General features: G+C 39.6%; 1 protein-coding gene across 1 annotated transcript in view; it reads right to left on the bottom strand.

Annotated features, from left to right (window-relative positions):
• gabrr2a (gamma-aminobutyric acid type A receptor subunit rho2a) overlaps nucleotides 1–12676 on the bottom strand; it is a 42876-nt gene that overhangs the window by 6559 nt on the left and 23641 nt on the right. Inside the window, exons 3-5 of the mRNA XM_047393018.1 lie at nucleotides 11801–11868; nucleotides 11351–11574; nucleotides 5259–5341 (exon numbers count right to left, since the gene is read on the bottom strand). Coding sequence (XP_047248974.1) covers nucleotides 5259–5341; nucleotides 11351–11574; nucleotides 11801–11868 — 375 coding nt within the window. The remainder of the gene's footprint in view (nucleotides 1–5258; nucleotides 5342–11350; nucleotides 11575–11800; nucleotides 11869–12676) is intronic.

Below are 12676 nucleotides of genomic sequence, written 5' to 3'. Positions count from 1 at the left end.
GACCTGGGGAATGCGGCACCTGTAGCCCATTTCCTGCACACGCCTGTGCACGGTGGCTCTGGATGTTTCTACTCCAGACTCAGTCCACTGCTTCCGCAGGTCCCCCAAGGTCTGGAATCGGCCCTTCTCCACAATCTTCCTCAGGGTCCGGTCACCTCTTCTCGTTGTGCAGCGTTTTCTGCCACACTTTTTCCTTCCCACAGACTTCCCACTGAGGTGCCTTGATACAGCACTCTGGGAACAGCCTATTCGTCTTACCCATGATTGGGGTTTTGAGTGATGAACCAGGCTGGGAGTTTTAAAGGCCTCAGGAATCTTTTGCAGGTGTTTAGAGTTAACTCGTTGATTCAGATGATTAGGTTCATAGCTCGTTTAGAGACCCTTTTAATGATATGCTAATTTTGTGAGATAGGAATTTTGGGTTTTCATGAGCTGTATGCCAAAATCATCCGTATTAAGACAATAAAAGACCCGAAATATTTCAGTTAGTGTGCAATGAATCTAAAATATATGAATGTTAAATTTTCATCATTACATTATGGAAAATAATGAACTTTATCACAATATGCTAATATTTTGAGAAGGACCTGTATTTAGTTTCTCTTATGGAAAAATTATCTCCCCCTGCAAGGATCTGCAGGTCTTCCCTCACCTTCAGTGTATCCAAGGCCCACTGGACTTTAAAGCATCTGTCTTATTTGACTTCAGTTTACTCAGTACTGGATGTAAAGCACTATTTGCTTCAATGCTCTACAGTAAAAAGGTCTTAATAAAGAATTAAAAAAAAAGAACAACAGGATTTTACGAATCCATCTATGCATCCACTGAATCAGCACTTAAATGCTCCTTAAGTAGCTCTATTAAGTTATTCATTTAAGCATAAACTTAGCATAATACCATAATAAATAGCTTAAAAGACCAGAGCCATTTGTATAAAGCAGACTGAAAAAGAGACAACAGGAAGTGGTTGCACTGCGAGCTTTACAAAAAGATAAAAGATTTCAGAAGGTAAGGTTATTTGCTGTTTTAGTGAGGTTTGCCTATTGTTTTCTTTTTTACAATTACCACAAAAAAATTCCAAACTGTTTTTTGTACGTGAGACAAATCCATGACCAGCTGTTATGACCTTTATTTTCTTTACTTGGTGAAATAGTAAACAAGATCTAATAATTATTTGTACAGGCTACATGTTTAATACATTATTTACTTCAGCCAAAGATTTTTGTCTCCCGATGAATCCGTTAAAGGTCTGCATCACTCCACTGTATTTTGCAATAAGCACCAACACCGTTTTTATTTAGAAATGTTGTTCTCAATGTGATTCCTCCATGCAGTCAGATGTTGCTGGAAGTCCTCAAAAGGTCAGGACCTGGAGTTCTCTGGTTGTTAAAATCACAATGTGCTTTGTTTGTGGCTGAGCTGATGGAAAAATAGATGCAAACTGCTTCTATCTAGTGCTTGATGGGCGTGTCTGAGTTTGCATGCATTTGGTGCGATCTGAGTCCTGAATCCGGTGCAGAAATACAGCAGATAGCAAAACAGCTGCAAAGAATAGAGGAGATTGTGCTGCTTTGGGAATTTTTCCAAGAGTTTTCAGCTTTTTCTTTCATTCAAACTTTAACCAAGGAATTTAAACAACCAAACAAAAAGTCGACCAAATTCTACAGACCGTTCATAAATGATTCATTAGAGATCATTCTTGCAGCCAAACACTCGTCTTCTCAATCTTTTATCGGCTGCCGCTTACATATCTGATGAAAGAGGGAGGGACAGACTGAGCTTGAGTTTTTAGGACTGAAGACAGTAAAACCCAGAGATTAATGAGGCCGAGGAAGCTGAGGATCTGATTATAAATCATCGACCACCTGCTGAGCATTATGTAACTTCAGCTGTCCACTCTACATGAACATGCAGCTGTTTGGTCTAGAATGTCTCTGACAGTTCAGACTGTCTAACATGATGTGATGACATGAGCAGAGCTGTGTATGCTCTGATCTCCATAGTTCAGACTGTTACAGACCCACTGAGATGTTAGGAACAGCTTCAACCCTCGGCCCCACAGCCCGCAGGCCCATTCATGTTACATGCTGTAGGTCCAGCAGAGATGAACTGCAGGGTCTCCAGCAGCTCACCGCAGTGACAGTGATGTTCTCAAAAGCTTGTTTGTTAGTAATAAATATGCTCCTGCAGCCATCTTCTTCTTCTCTGCTCTGGAACTCATTAGGAGCGTGAGAGTGTGCCTCCTGCTGTGAGCTGCTCTGAACCCCAGCTGCTGCAGACACTCTGTGAATTTGGGCTTTTATCTCTGCTTCTGCTAATTTTACAGCTTTCCAACTTCTGTTGATGTTCTGATGCTGCAAAGAGCTTAGACTGGAGGAGGGGAGAATAAGGGTGGGGTGGGGGTCCTCAGTGAAACGGCCCCTGGTGGCTGCTGGGAAAGTTTTGATGTCTCAGAAATAAAGACATGAAACTCATGAAAGTTTGTGCTTCGTGTTCAGTTTTCAGGTGTAAAGTACCTGCCACCTTCCTCTTTCTGACTGAATCAGTCTAATGGTTGGAAATAAATACTGGGAGATAAAGATGGAGAGTTTATCTCGTTGAAACTCCGTTAGATTGACTACACCCTTCATTAGCATCAGTTCAGAACTGCAGATCAGCTTCAGTTTGACTTTCAACCCCATAGATCCACCCTGGTGGATCCCCCATTTTGGAATAATTGTGAGGAAGCACATTTTGTTGGAAAGCTGAATTCGGACCTGGAGAATTGACACATCAGTGAGATAGAACCTGTCTGACAACATGAAGCAAGCACAAGATATCAAAAACAATTATGTTCCAATTTAAAGAAATGTATGAAAAGATTAAAGATAAGTAATTCACACCTATTAGTCTGGAAAAGGTTACAAAGTCATTTCTAATGCGTTTAGACCACAGAAAGAGTCATTATCCACAAATGCAGAAAACATGGTATAGTCAGGAACCTTAACAGCAGGGGCTGACCTACCAAAAATTACTCCAAGAGCAGACTGATGACACATCCAAATGGTCACAAAAAATCCAGAAGAACATCTGCAGGTCTCATCTGTCTCAGATAAGATCATGATTCAGCAATGTGAAAGAGACTAGCCAAAAATGGCATCCGTGAGAGTTAAAGACCAATATTATTGCTGACCAAAAAACAACACAAAGACCAGTCCCGCATTGAAACATCTTCCCCGAGAGTTTTGGTCAAATATTCTGTGGATTGACAAGGTAAAAGTGGAATTTTGGAAGGTGTTTTTCCCGTAACATCTATGTCAATCTAACATAGCATCCTAGGAAAGAGAACATCATTCTATCAGTCAAACATAATAGAGGTAGTGTGATGGTCTGGGCTCTCTTGCAGCTTCAGGACCTGGACGACCTTCCGTGACTACCTGGACCCATGAATTCTGCTCTTTAGCAGAAAATCCTGAATCCTGGCCACTGGTTTGTGATCCTAAATTTAAACACAACTGGTTTATTATGATCCAGAGCACACTAACACTTCAATAAACAAGATTTTGAAGTGGCCTAGTCAAAGTCTGGAAATATATATGATTGGGATGGAGGATAATGAACTTGAACGGGTTGTCCATGCTTCAACCCTCCAGTTTTCTCCACAGAGATGTAAAAGAATGTATCAGTTCTTGTAAAAGCTTGATGGACGATGTTTCCACCAAAAGGGGCACAACCCATTATAAGGTTTAAGGGGCAATTACTTTTTTCATAGGATGAGGGTTTAGCTTTTATTCTTTAATAAATTAAATCTACTGAAAAAGGTTTGTATCAACTCAGGTTCTTTTTGCCTGAAATAAAAATTATTCAGGTGTGATAAAAAGTAAACCTAAACAGGAAATATGTAAGGGAGCAAACACTTTTTTACATCATTGTAGGTGTTCACCTCTGGAGAGGTGTGTGCAATGCAGGTGAAAGGTGCACAGCTTCAGTGAGAAGCATCAGCAAAACAAAGCTGTTGTCCCACACATTACTCTGTACAATGACAATGTTATGGCACATTTCGATGACATTCTGAAACGCAGGCAGAAATGTCTATGAACAGATTTCTTCCTAATTGGAAGCCTAGAGACTGTGACACAAGATCTGCCGGTTCTTCTATCCACAGCGATGAGAGGGATGCCAGTGCTGCTGAAATTTGTGGCCGTTGTGTTGGGCGAAGGGCTCAGAGCAAAATCCCCTAATATGGAGAAAAGCCAAGATGAATCCCTGAAGTCTTAATCAGAGATGTGCTGAGAGGCAGGTGCTAGAAATTTAGAAGGCAGTCATACAGCACAACATTTTCAAAAAAACAGACTGGTATAATTCACACCAGCCAAGTAAAAGCAATAAATCATTTGTGAGAATGTGCACACACAGGGATTTGTGCATGCATGTGTCACCAGTGTGATGAGGGTATCACTTTGCTTTCAGAGCAAAATGGTTTAGATCTGCTCCCGTGGTTAGATAGTGGCAGAACAACGACAAGTCAAAGTTCGTTAAGTCACACGGTCTCATTAAAAGGAAGGTTGATTTTTATTGACTTTGACATTTTACTCGAAGCAAGAATCTTATGAAACTTTAGGAAAGCTGAGCAGGAGTTGGAAAAAAATAACAAAAAGGTTCGTTAAAGCAGCACTTTAATTAGAAAGTGATTAGAAACAAAAGGCTCTTAATATAGCACCAGAAGCACCTCTACACCTTCTAAACCTGGGTGGTCAAAATGAATATAGTTTCTCCTTCCACAAACAAACCCCTTCCACCTCTCAATCATCTCCATCATCTTGGCCACTAACAGGTGAGCGATTCAAATCTCATTGTCTTTATTATTTATTGTTTCAATAACATTTCACCAAAACACTCACAGCAATGTTATTATAAAAAACAATGCCTCTATTGTGCTAAAAGTGACAAATTTTGATTCTTGTGCATGTTTTGAAGGTGAGTGGGTGAGGAGTTGGAATAAATCTTATCAATTTCTGTTTGTTTTTAATGGAGAGAACCGTTTCCATGTGCATATTGGAAATATAAATTACCTGTTGGAACAAATTAAACCTGTAATCAGAGGTTCCACAGTTTTCTGTCTCAGTAATTCAGCAGTAGTTCAGCAGTTTTAAACTGTGTTGTTGATCATGAAATGAAGGACATTTTTCCTCTAGCACCCTCGCATCATCACTGCGTTCTAAATTACTTAAGACATGTTTTTATCTTCAGAGTGACAGAAGCTTAACCAGTTTACTCACAGCTCTCCAGTTCCAGCGAGCAGGTCTGAGAGTCCAGCGGGAACCGGCTGAAGTCCATGTTGCAGGCCGCCGTCACCGTCACTCTGTTCAGACACAAAAAGCAGGAGAAAGTCACTTAGGAGACAAAGTCACTGAGAAACTTTATTTTCAGCTGCAGATGTCAGAATATACACTACCATACACAAAACATTCATATTGTTGTAGTTTTGTTTTATATTTTGTCACATCCCAACCACACATTTTATGTTTGTTATGATTATTTGTGATATTCCAAGACAAAGTGTGCTGGTATTCAGTTCCCAACTATTTGGCTGCAGTTCCAGCAGCAGGTCTTTTGGTCTCTACCAGGTTTGCACATAAAGATTAAGATTCTTGCCCATTCTTTTATGCAAAATTCAGAAAATTTGGATGGATAGTGTCTGTGAACGTCAATTTGCAAGTTTTGGCACAAATTAATTTTGGTTTGGACTTTGACTCCTAATGAGACTGTTCAATAATGTTCTCTATCAAACCTCTGAGGCCTTCAGAGAACAGATGTATTTACAGTGATATCAAATTACACACAGGTGGACTGCATTTCCTAATTTAATTGCATCAGAAATCACTTGAGTGCACTGGACTTCTTATATTATTCTCCTTCCAATTGACATTTCTATGCAACCTTATGATGGTCTATCACCTAAAATCCAAAAAAATTGGATTTTATCTTTAAAACGGGTATGAACACTATTGGAAAGAACTGAGTCCATATGAACTGATGTGAAATGATACGAATATTTGTTTTTACTTAATATATGATACTTTCAAAACCATTTATTGCAATATTCCCATCGTCCTATAGGGGGCGCTTCCTCCCAGTCATTTACTACGCAGCAGATCCCTCTCAGCAGGAAACAAGTTCAGTTAATAAAACTCTCAGCAGCAACATTCAGACAGAATAACAGTTAACGGACTCTCTGATGGAGTCCTGCGGCCCGTTTCTCTGAAGTTAAATCCTAACAGGATGAAATAAATATTCAACAGATTTCTTCTGCAGACTGTAAACACACTCAGATCATCACGTTGCCATTTATTGATTTTTAACTCATCTGATTTCTGTTGCCTTTCGGGACCCGATAGGGTCAGAGTGAAACTGGGGCAGATTTCCCGATACGCAGCGGGGAAACTGGAAGATTTCAATGAATCTGAAATGGTGGAGGCATGGAGTTTCTGAGGCCCGAGCTGCTGAGGGATCTGAAACGAAGCTGGGCAGCTCTTCTGAAGCCATCAACATCATCAGAGCTTCCATTTACAACTCAGTTTTCCCATGAATCAGTCACATATCTCCACTCCTCATAGGTGATTAACCTGTGGATCTGTTCCCATGGCAACTGTTACGATGGCAACTGTAAAGCTGAATACTGGCTCTTTTCTCCTGCTGAACCTGGAGCAGCTGTCTTTCTGAGTTATTGTCAGTAGAAACTTCAGCAAGTTTAATACGTTTGGTAGGTTGTTAAAGAAAGTCTGTGGAGCAGAGCCATGCAGGACCATCAACAGATGAAAACTACTCCAGAGTCTCCAAACAGTTCTTCTGCTGGAGGTCCTGCAGAATGAGGTCTGAGATAAACACTGAGCTCCAGATATTCAGCTGAATAATCTCTCTACAGAAGACATCTCCACTTGAGATTAGTTTGTGTCCAGAAAGTTGTGAGTTCATACAAGACTTCCTTTATTGTCATATATTGTCCCTTGACTCAGTTCTAGGTCTCGTCCCGGTGGAAAGTGTCTTGAAAACAAACAAAGGAAGACACCTTGATCATATGAAGTACCTCGTAGAGGAGCAGCAGATCTACTCCAAACACCTCCAGATTACAAAGCACCTTTTTCTTTATCTCTAAGGCTTATTTTTGCCACTTCTCAGAGAAAACTTGTTCAGTTTCTTGCATCTGGGATCTTGTTCTTTCAATCATAATAATGTTCTAAAAGCATAGATGAATGTTTAAATTTAGATAAGCCTATAAAGCTATAGATCACCTTCAGCTCAGCTCCTTTTTTAAAATAAAAGACCAGAGCAACACCCTAATTACTGCAGACAAAACTCCAAGATATCAGCATATTTTAACTCCTGTTATAGCCACTTTTCCACACAGAGCACAAATAATACAAAATGCTAAATTTTAGGATTCGTGATGATTCTTTGAATTTTGCTCATTTTGTGGTCCAATTTGTGACACCCTGAAATTCGTTAAAGACACTTGTCCAGTTAATGAATGATGAATCAATACTTAAATGCTGTTTTTAACTAATTCTGACCAGACCAATGTGAATGTTGCACCAGAAATCAATACTTGATTTAATTCAGAGATGGTCTTCTGGAAATCTTGGTTGTAACAAGTGGTTAATTATGCAGGTCAACTGTTTCTGAAATACTCTGACCAGCCTGTCTGGCACCTTAAACAATTATAGGATCAAAGTCTCTTAAACCTTCATTCTTCCCCATTGTGAGGCTCATTTTGAAGTTTAGCAAGTCATCTTCACCAATTCTAAGTGCCTGAATGTACTGAGTTGCTGCAATGTGATTGGCTGATTTGCTGTTTGTGTTAACGAGCAATTCAACGGGTATGTCTAGGATAAAGTGGCCGGTGAGTGTATATTCACAGGATCTCAGAACAACAAGTATGAACTCCTCCCTCAGAAGACTGTTTTTTTATGCGTAAAAGCCATTCATGCACCAGAAAATCACAGTTCTTAGGATTTTTACATAAATTATTAGACATGCACTGTGCACTGCTGGAGCTTGACAATGTTAACATCCACAGCTCATTATAGCCTGGTGGGAGAATCTGAGGCTATAACTCCTCATACATCTGAGTCTGGACGTGACTCACCTCCTCGTCTGCAGATGTTTTATGTCGGTGAAATATTAAATAAAAGTTTTGGTTGCTGCTGAGTGAGCAGGTAATCTTTTCAGGGTTACAGCCAATTTATAATACTTTCTAACAACCTGTTTTGTTGTGACATCTGCCGTATTATTTAATTCATTAAATTGTGAATATTAATGTTCAGCACCAGCTACAGCCCTGGTTCATGTAGGTGGATCCAGTTGCACTAAAAACACCCACAGCTGCTCTCAGATCTAAAGTTTTCCGCCAGAGTTAAGGAGACAGATGTTGGTTACAGCACGTTCTCAGATTAAAGTGAAATCGTTTGCACTCCATCAGCTCTGATTTCTGAGACGTGTTACAGTTTGCTTCTGCAACAAGTTCCCAGTGAAGAAGTGGGTCTTAATCATGTTGCAGGGCTTTGTTACGCTCCCATCTCCTGATTATTTTATTATTTTATTTGGAAAGTTGAGAATGAGAGACAGCTCATGCACAAAACTCTTCTGATGATGCCTAAAGATAAGTTCCAGAACATCTCAAATATGATTAAACAAGAAGTTGGGAAGACTTACTGAACATTAAGAGTTCAGTTCGATTGGGCTTCCCTTAAAAAACATTAAATCTGAATGTTAAATGGTCAAATTCTTCTCTCTTTGAGGTTTAGAACTATCTCTTTGATTTAAACCACTTTACACTGGATGGAAACTATGATGTTGCCAAATCATGGATGGTCATAATTTCTGATAGAGATCACAACTGCAGACAAGCGGGGATCATGGGGACCATCAAATTGTGGTCAAGAACCTTTTTCCGAAATAACTCTGTGAAAAACAATTTCAACCTTATATTAAAGTTACATAAAACCTTTTCTCTGGGTCAGGCAGCTTCTCCATCACTTTGATATACGGAAACAATACCGGGTCTGTCACCTGAGGAACACACCTTACGGTGCAGGTACAGCGTAGAGGCTGGACCTCTCATCTCTGTGTCCTCTGCTCTAACAGGGCTCAGCAGTTTCTGTCAGGAACCTGCTCTGTATCTCTGCCAGTAGAAGTTATAATCAGAACAGGTCTGATGGAGAATGCTTGGATGCTGGTAAATGTTAATGGCTGCTCTGTAACTTGCTCCAGATCGAGGTTACCACCAGGCATGTTCTCACCACTGTACCTGCACACAGGAAGGATTTGTGGCTGGAGGTGAGCGGCTCTGAATGTCATGAAGATACTGCTGTAGAACCTCAACAAAGGAAGGTTCAGACCATTACATTTGGAGCTTAAACATAAACAAGTCATGCAGAAGCTTAAAATAAGAACCATTTGGACCACCCAACCTGTATGGAAAGCCAAAGGTGCCACAATTCAATATATTACAATGTCTCGAAATTGATATTCATACATGGGAAATAAATAAAAACTTAAAAAATCTGATCTATCTTTATCTTAAATAAATAAAGATATTACTTTATCTCTCCACATAACAAATCAAATCAATTAGCAGGGCTAACATTACTATAGAAAGCGTGATTGGTCTGCAGATAGTTGCTGTCCAGGCTAACCAATCAGATGTTAGGGTTCTTCTTAAGTGAGGCATTGCAGCAGTGTATTTAATAACTTTTTAATTTGGGGGAATTTGTGTCACTGTTAGACTTGTATGGCAGGAATATCATCTGTTCAAAAGAGGAAAACTAATAAATCATAAGTATGGAGCAGATATGAGGGGGAAAAGGGGAAGAAGAAAGTAACAGAGAAGATGGAAGATGAGTTAAAATGCAGTATCTGTTTTGAAATGGTAAATATTAGATAATTTTCTACTAGTTACAGAATGTCATGGGTGAAGGCCCATCTAAGATAATCTTTTCCCGAGCCCAGGCAAGGCTGTGAGCTGGCCTGATGGATACGATCAGTGGTGGGAAGGTTATAGAATACAAATACATTTCTGCAGTAAAGGTTCGGAGATTAATTTTTATTTCTGCAGCATGGTAGTTTCCATGGTGGTAATGCAACCAGCAGCCTATCTAGCACAATTTCTGTGGGATGTAGTGAGAGTGCACATGAGAGTCTCAGAAATTAGGAAAACAGCTGGAAAAACCTGTTCAGTGAGCACTAAAAGCATAGCAACATCATGATTGCCCTAAAATTGGAGATGGTTTTCTTAATAATCCAACCTCATTCTGATGGGTCATATGGGTCATGAAGGCGTACCGGGGGTCTACACAGAGCTAGCCAATAGTTAAGGAAATCTGACTTGTAAATAAATATTCTGAACTGAAAATATTTAACTATCTGTATCACATCACATTGTATTTGTATTAAACATTTAGAAACATGGTTCCCAAAGCTGGGTTTGTGATGCCCTGAAGGGGTGTGAATCAATCACTGAAGAGTCTACAAATGCTTTTCTGAAATCAAAGAAGCCTAAATAAAAACATATAACAGTAAATATAGCAGATGTATGTTGTAAATGTTAGAAACAATAAAAAACCCTTGCCTACGACTAGATAAAAGCAAAATATTTGCTGTTGATGCTGTTATTATATCCCTGTTTAACTGAATTACCAGTAATCTGGGTCTGGTTTTCTTTCACTGGTATTCTATGGGTCAGAAGTTGTAAAGTTTGGGTACCAGAAATCATTTTAAACACTCAGACCACAAAGTCCTGAACACAGCTTTGCCAAGCTACAATAGCAAAACAAATATACGGAGCAGGAAGATTTATATGCAGAAAAAGGGATTATTGAATTTTATTTTCTATTTACAGTGGGGAGAACAAGTATTTGATACCCTGCTGATTTTGCAGGTTTTCAAACTTGCAAAGCATGAACAAGTCTTTCATTTTTATCACAGGTACTCTTCAACTGTGAGTAACACAATCTAAAATAAAAATCCAGAAAATGGCACTGTGTCATGCAGAAATGAAATGTTTTATATTGATGAACTACCGAAGAACTTGAATTTAAAATAGCTCAGTCCAGAAACAATTAAAAAGTTAAAGTTAAAACAACCGTTTAGAATATAAAAATAATTAGCACATGAGAGAAATAACTGTAAGTAAAAATGCAGTAATGCAGTGACACAGTCCTCTGTAGATGTCAACGTATGAAATAATTTAGCTTTAGTCTGTGTTAACTAAACTTAAAACTAGTTCTGATAAAAGCTGAACATCTGCAAATCTTAAGCAGACCTCCTCCTCAACAGAACCACTTTCTGTTCTCCAAATTGTGACTTTACTGACCTTAGACTATAGAGGACATGTCCGTCAGGAAAGACACGAAGCATAATGTTGTCCGTTGTTGTATCGTGGATGAAGGACCTCTTGGAGTGGACGAAGAAGACGTCAGGGACCCAGATCTTCTTCACCAGGCGGCCATCAAAGGTCATGCTTTTGTTGGTGCTGCTGGAGAACGACAGACGCTCGTCCTTCCAGTAGTGTCTGAGGTACAGTGTCATGGTGAAGTCCTATTGGGATCACAGAGTGGGATTACAGAGCCAACATGAGGGACCATGGTGGAGATTAGAGATTTATGTCCCCAACGGTCCAGTCCCTGAATTCTAACTTCTACTTCCTTCAGTCTGTTATTCAAACACTATCATCCTGTTTACAAATCCATCTAACATTCACAAACATTCCTGATAATCTGTGTAATCCAGTAAGCAACCCTTTAGAAGGTTAAAAGTTTCTTACCATGTCAACCTCCGAGATGCTGTCTAAGCTCTCCACCTGAACGTCCACACCAACAGGGATTGGAGGACCTGCAAAGGACCAAAGTTAGCAATGTAATCAAACCATGGTACATGAAAAATGTTCTAATTGATGGGATCCAAACACATGTGACCACCAAGAGGGTGACAGGGTTTATGATATTTTACAAAAGTTGTGGCTTGACTCATATAAACCGACCTTAGACTTCACAGCCTCAGTGTGATCAGTGATAATTGAAAAACATGCAGCTTTTGAATTTTGTGTACATGATTCCTTTTACTGTGCTTACTGAGATATGCACACTGAGTGCTACTCCTTGGTTGGCAATGCTTCATTCAGTACAGGAAACCCCTTGATTATTCTGCTGCTAAACTGATAAATATATTCATGATGTTTCCTCCTCCACAATAAGACCGGACGTGAGGGTCGAGGCAAAGAAACCTCCAGTATTTGTAGAATTATTCTGTAGACTCTGACATTTTAAATGGTTAAATAGACTGAAGTCTCTTAGTGTTTGTTAGTCGTAGTGACTGCACAAAGCACTTGTACACTCCGACTTACATTTGCCCATTTGCAACTGGTAGACAACTTGGGGTTCAGGGCAGTGTACTAGTCAGGGAAGTTTCTTCCAATGACTAGCAGTCAGTGGCTTTGTCACTGCATTTTATAACAGACAAAGAGGTTACAAAACATTGGAAAAAAGCAGGGTAATCGTAGCAGACATGTATGTCTTTTAGATGATTTAACCACCTTATACTCCTGCTCAAGCTCTCCAGCCCATTTCATTTAGAAAGTCTCAGAGCCTCAGTCAGAGTTGGTTCCAGAAATCCTCATGTAGCTGAAACAATAGATTACCGA

The sequence above is a fragment of the Girardinichthys multiradiatus genome, chromosome 19, assembly GCF_021462225.1.
Source record: "Girardinichthys multiradiatus isolate DD_20200921_A chromosome 19, DD_fGirMul_XY1, whole genome shotgun sequence".
Classification (NCBI taxonomy): Eukaryota; Metazoa; Chordata; class Actinopteri; order Cyprinodontiformes; family Goodeidae; genus Girardinichthys; species Girardinichthys multiradiatus.
Note: the sequence above shows the minus strand (reverse complement) of the source record. Positions and strands in the feature narration are given on the sequence as shown.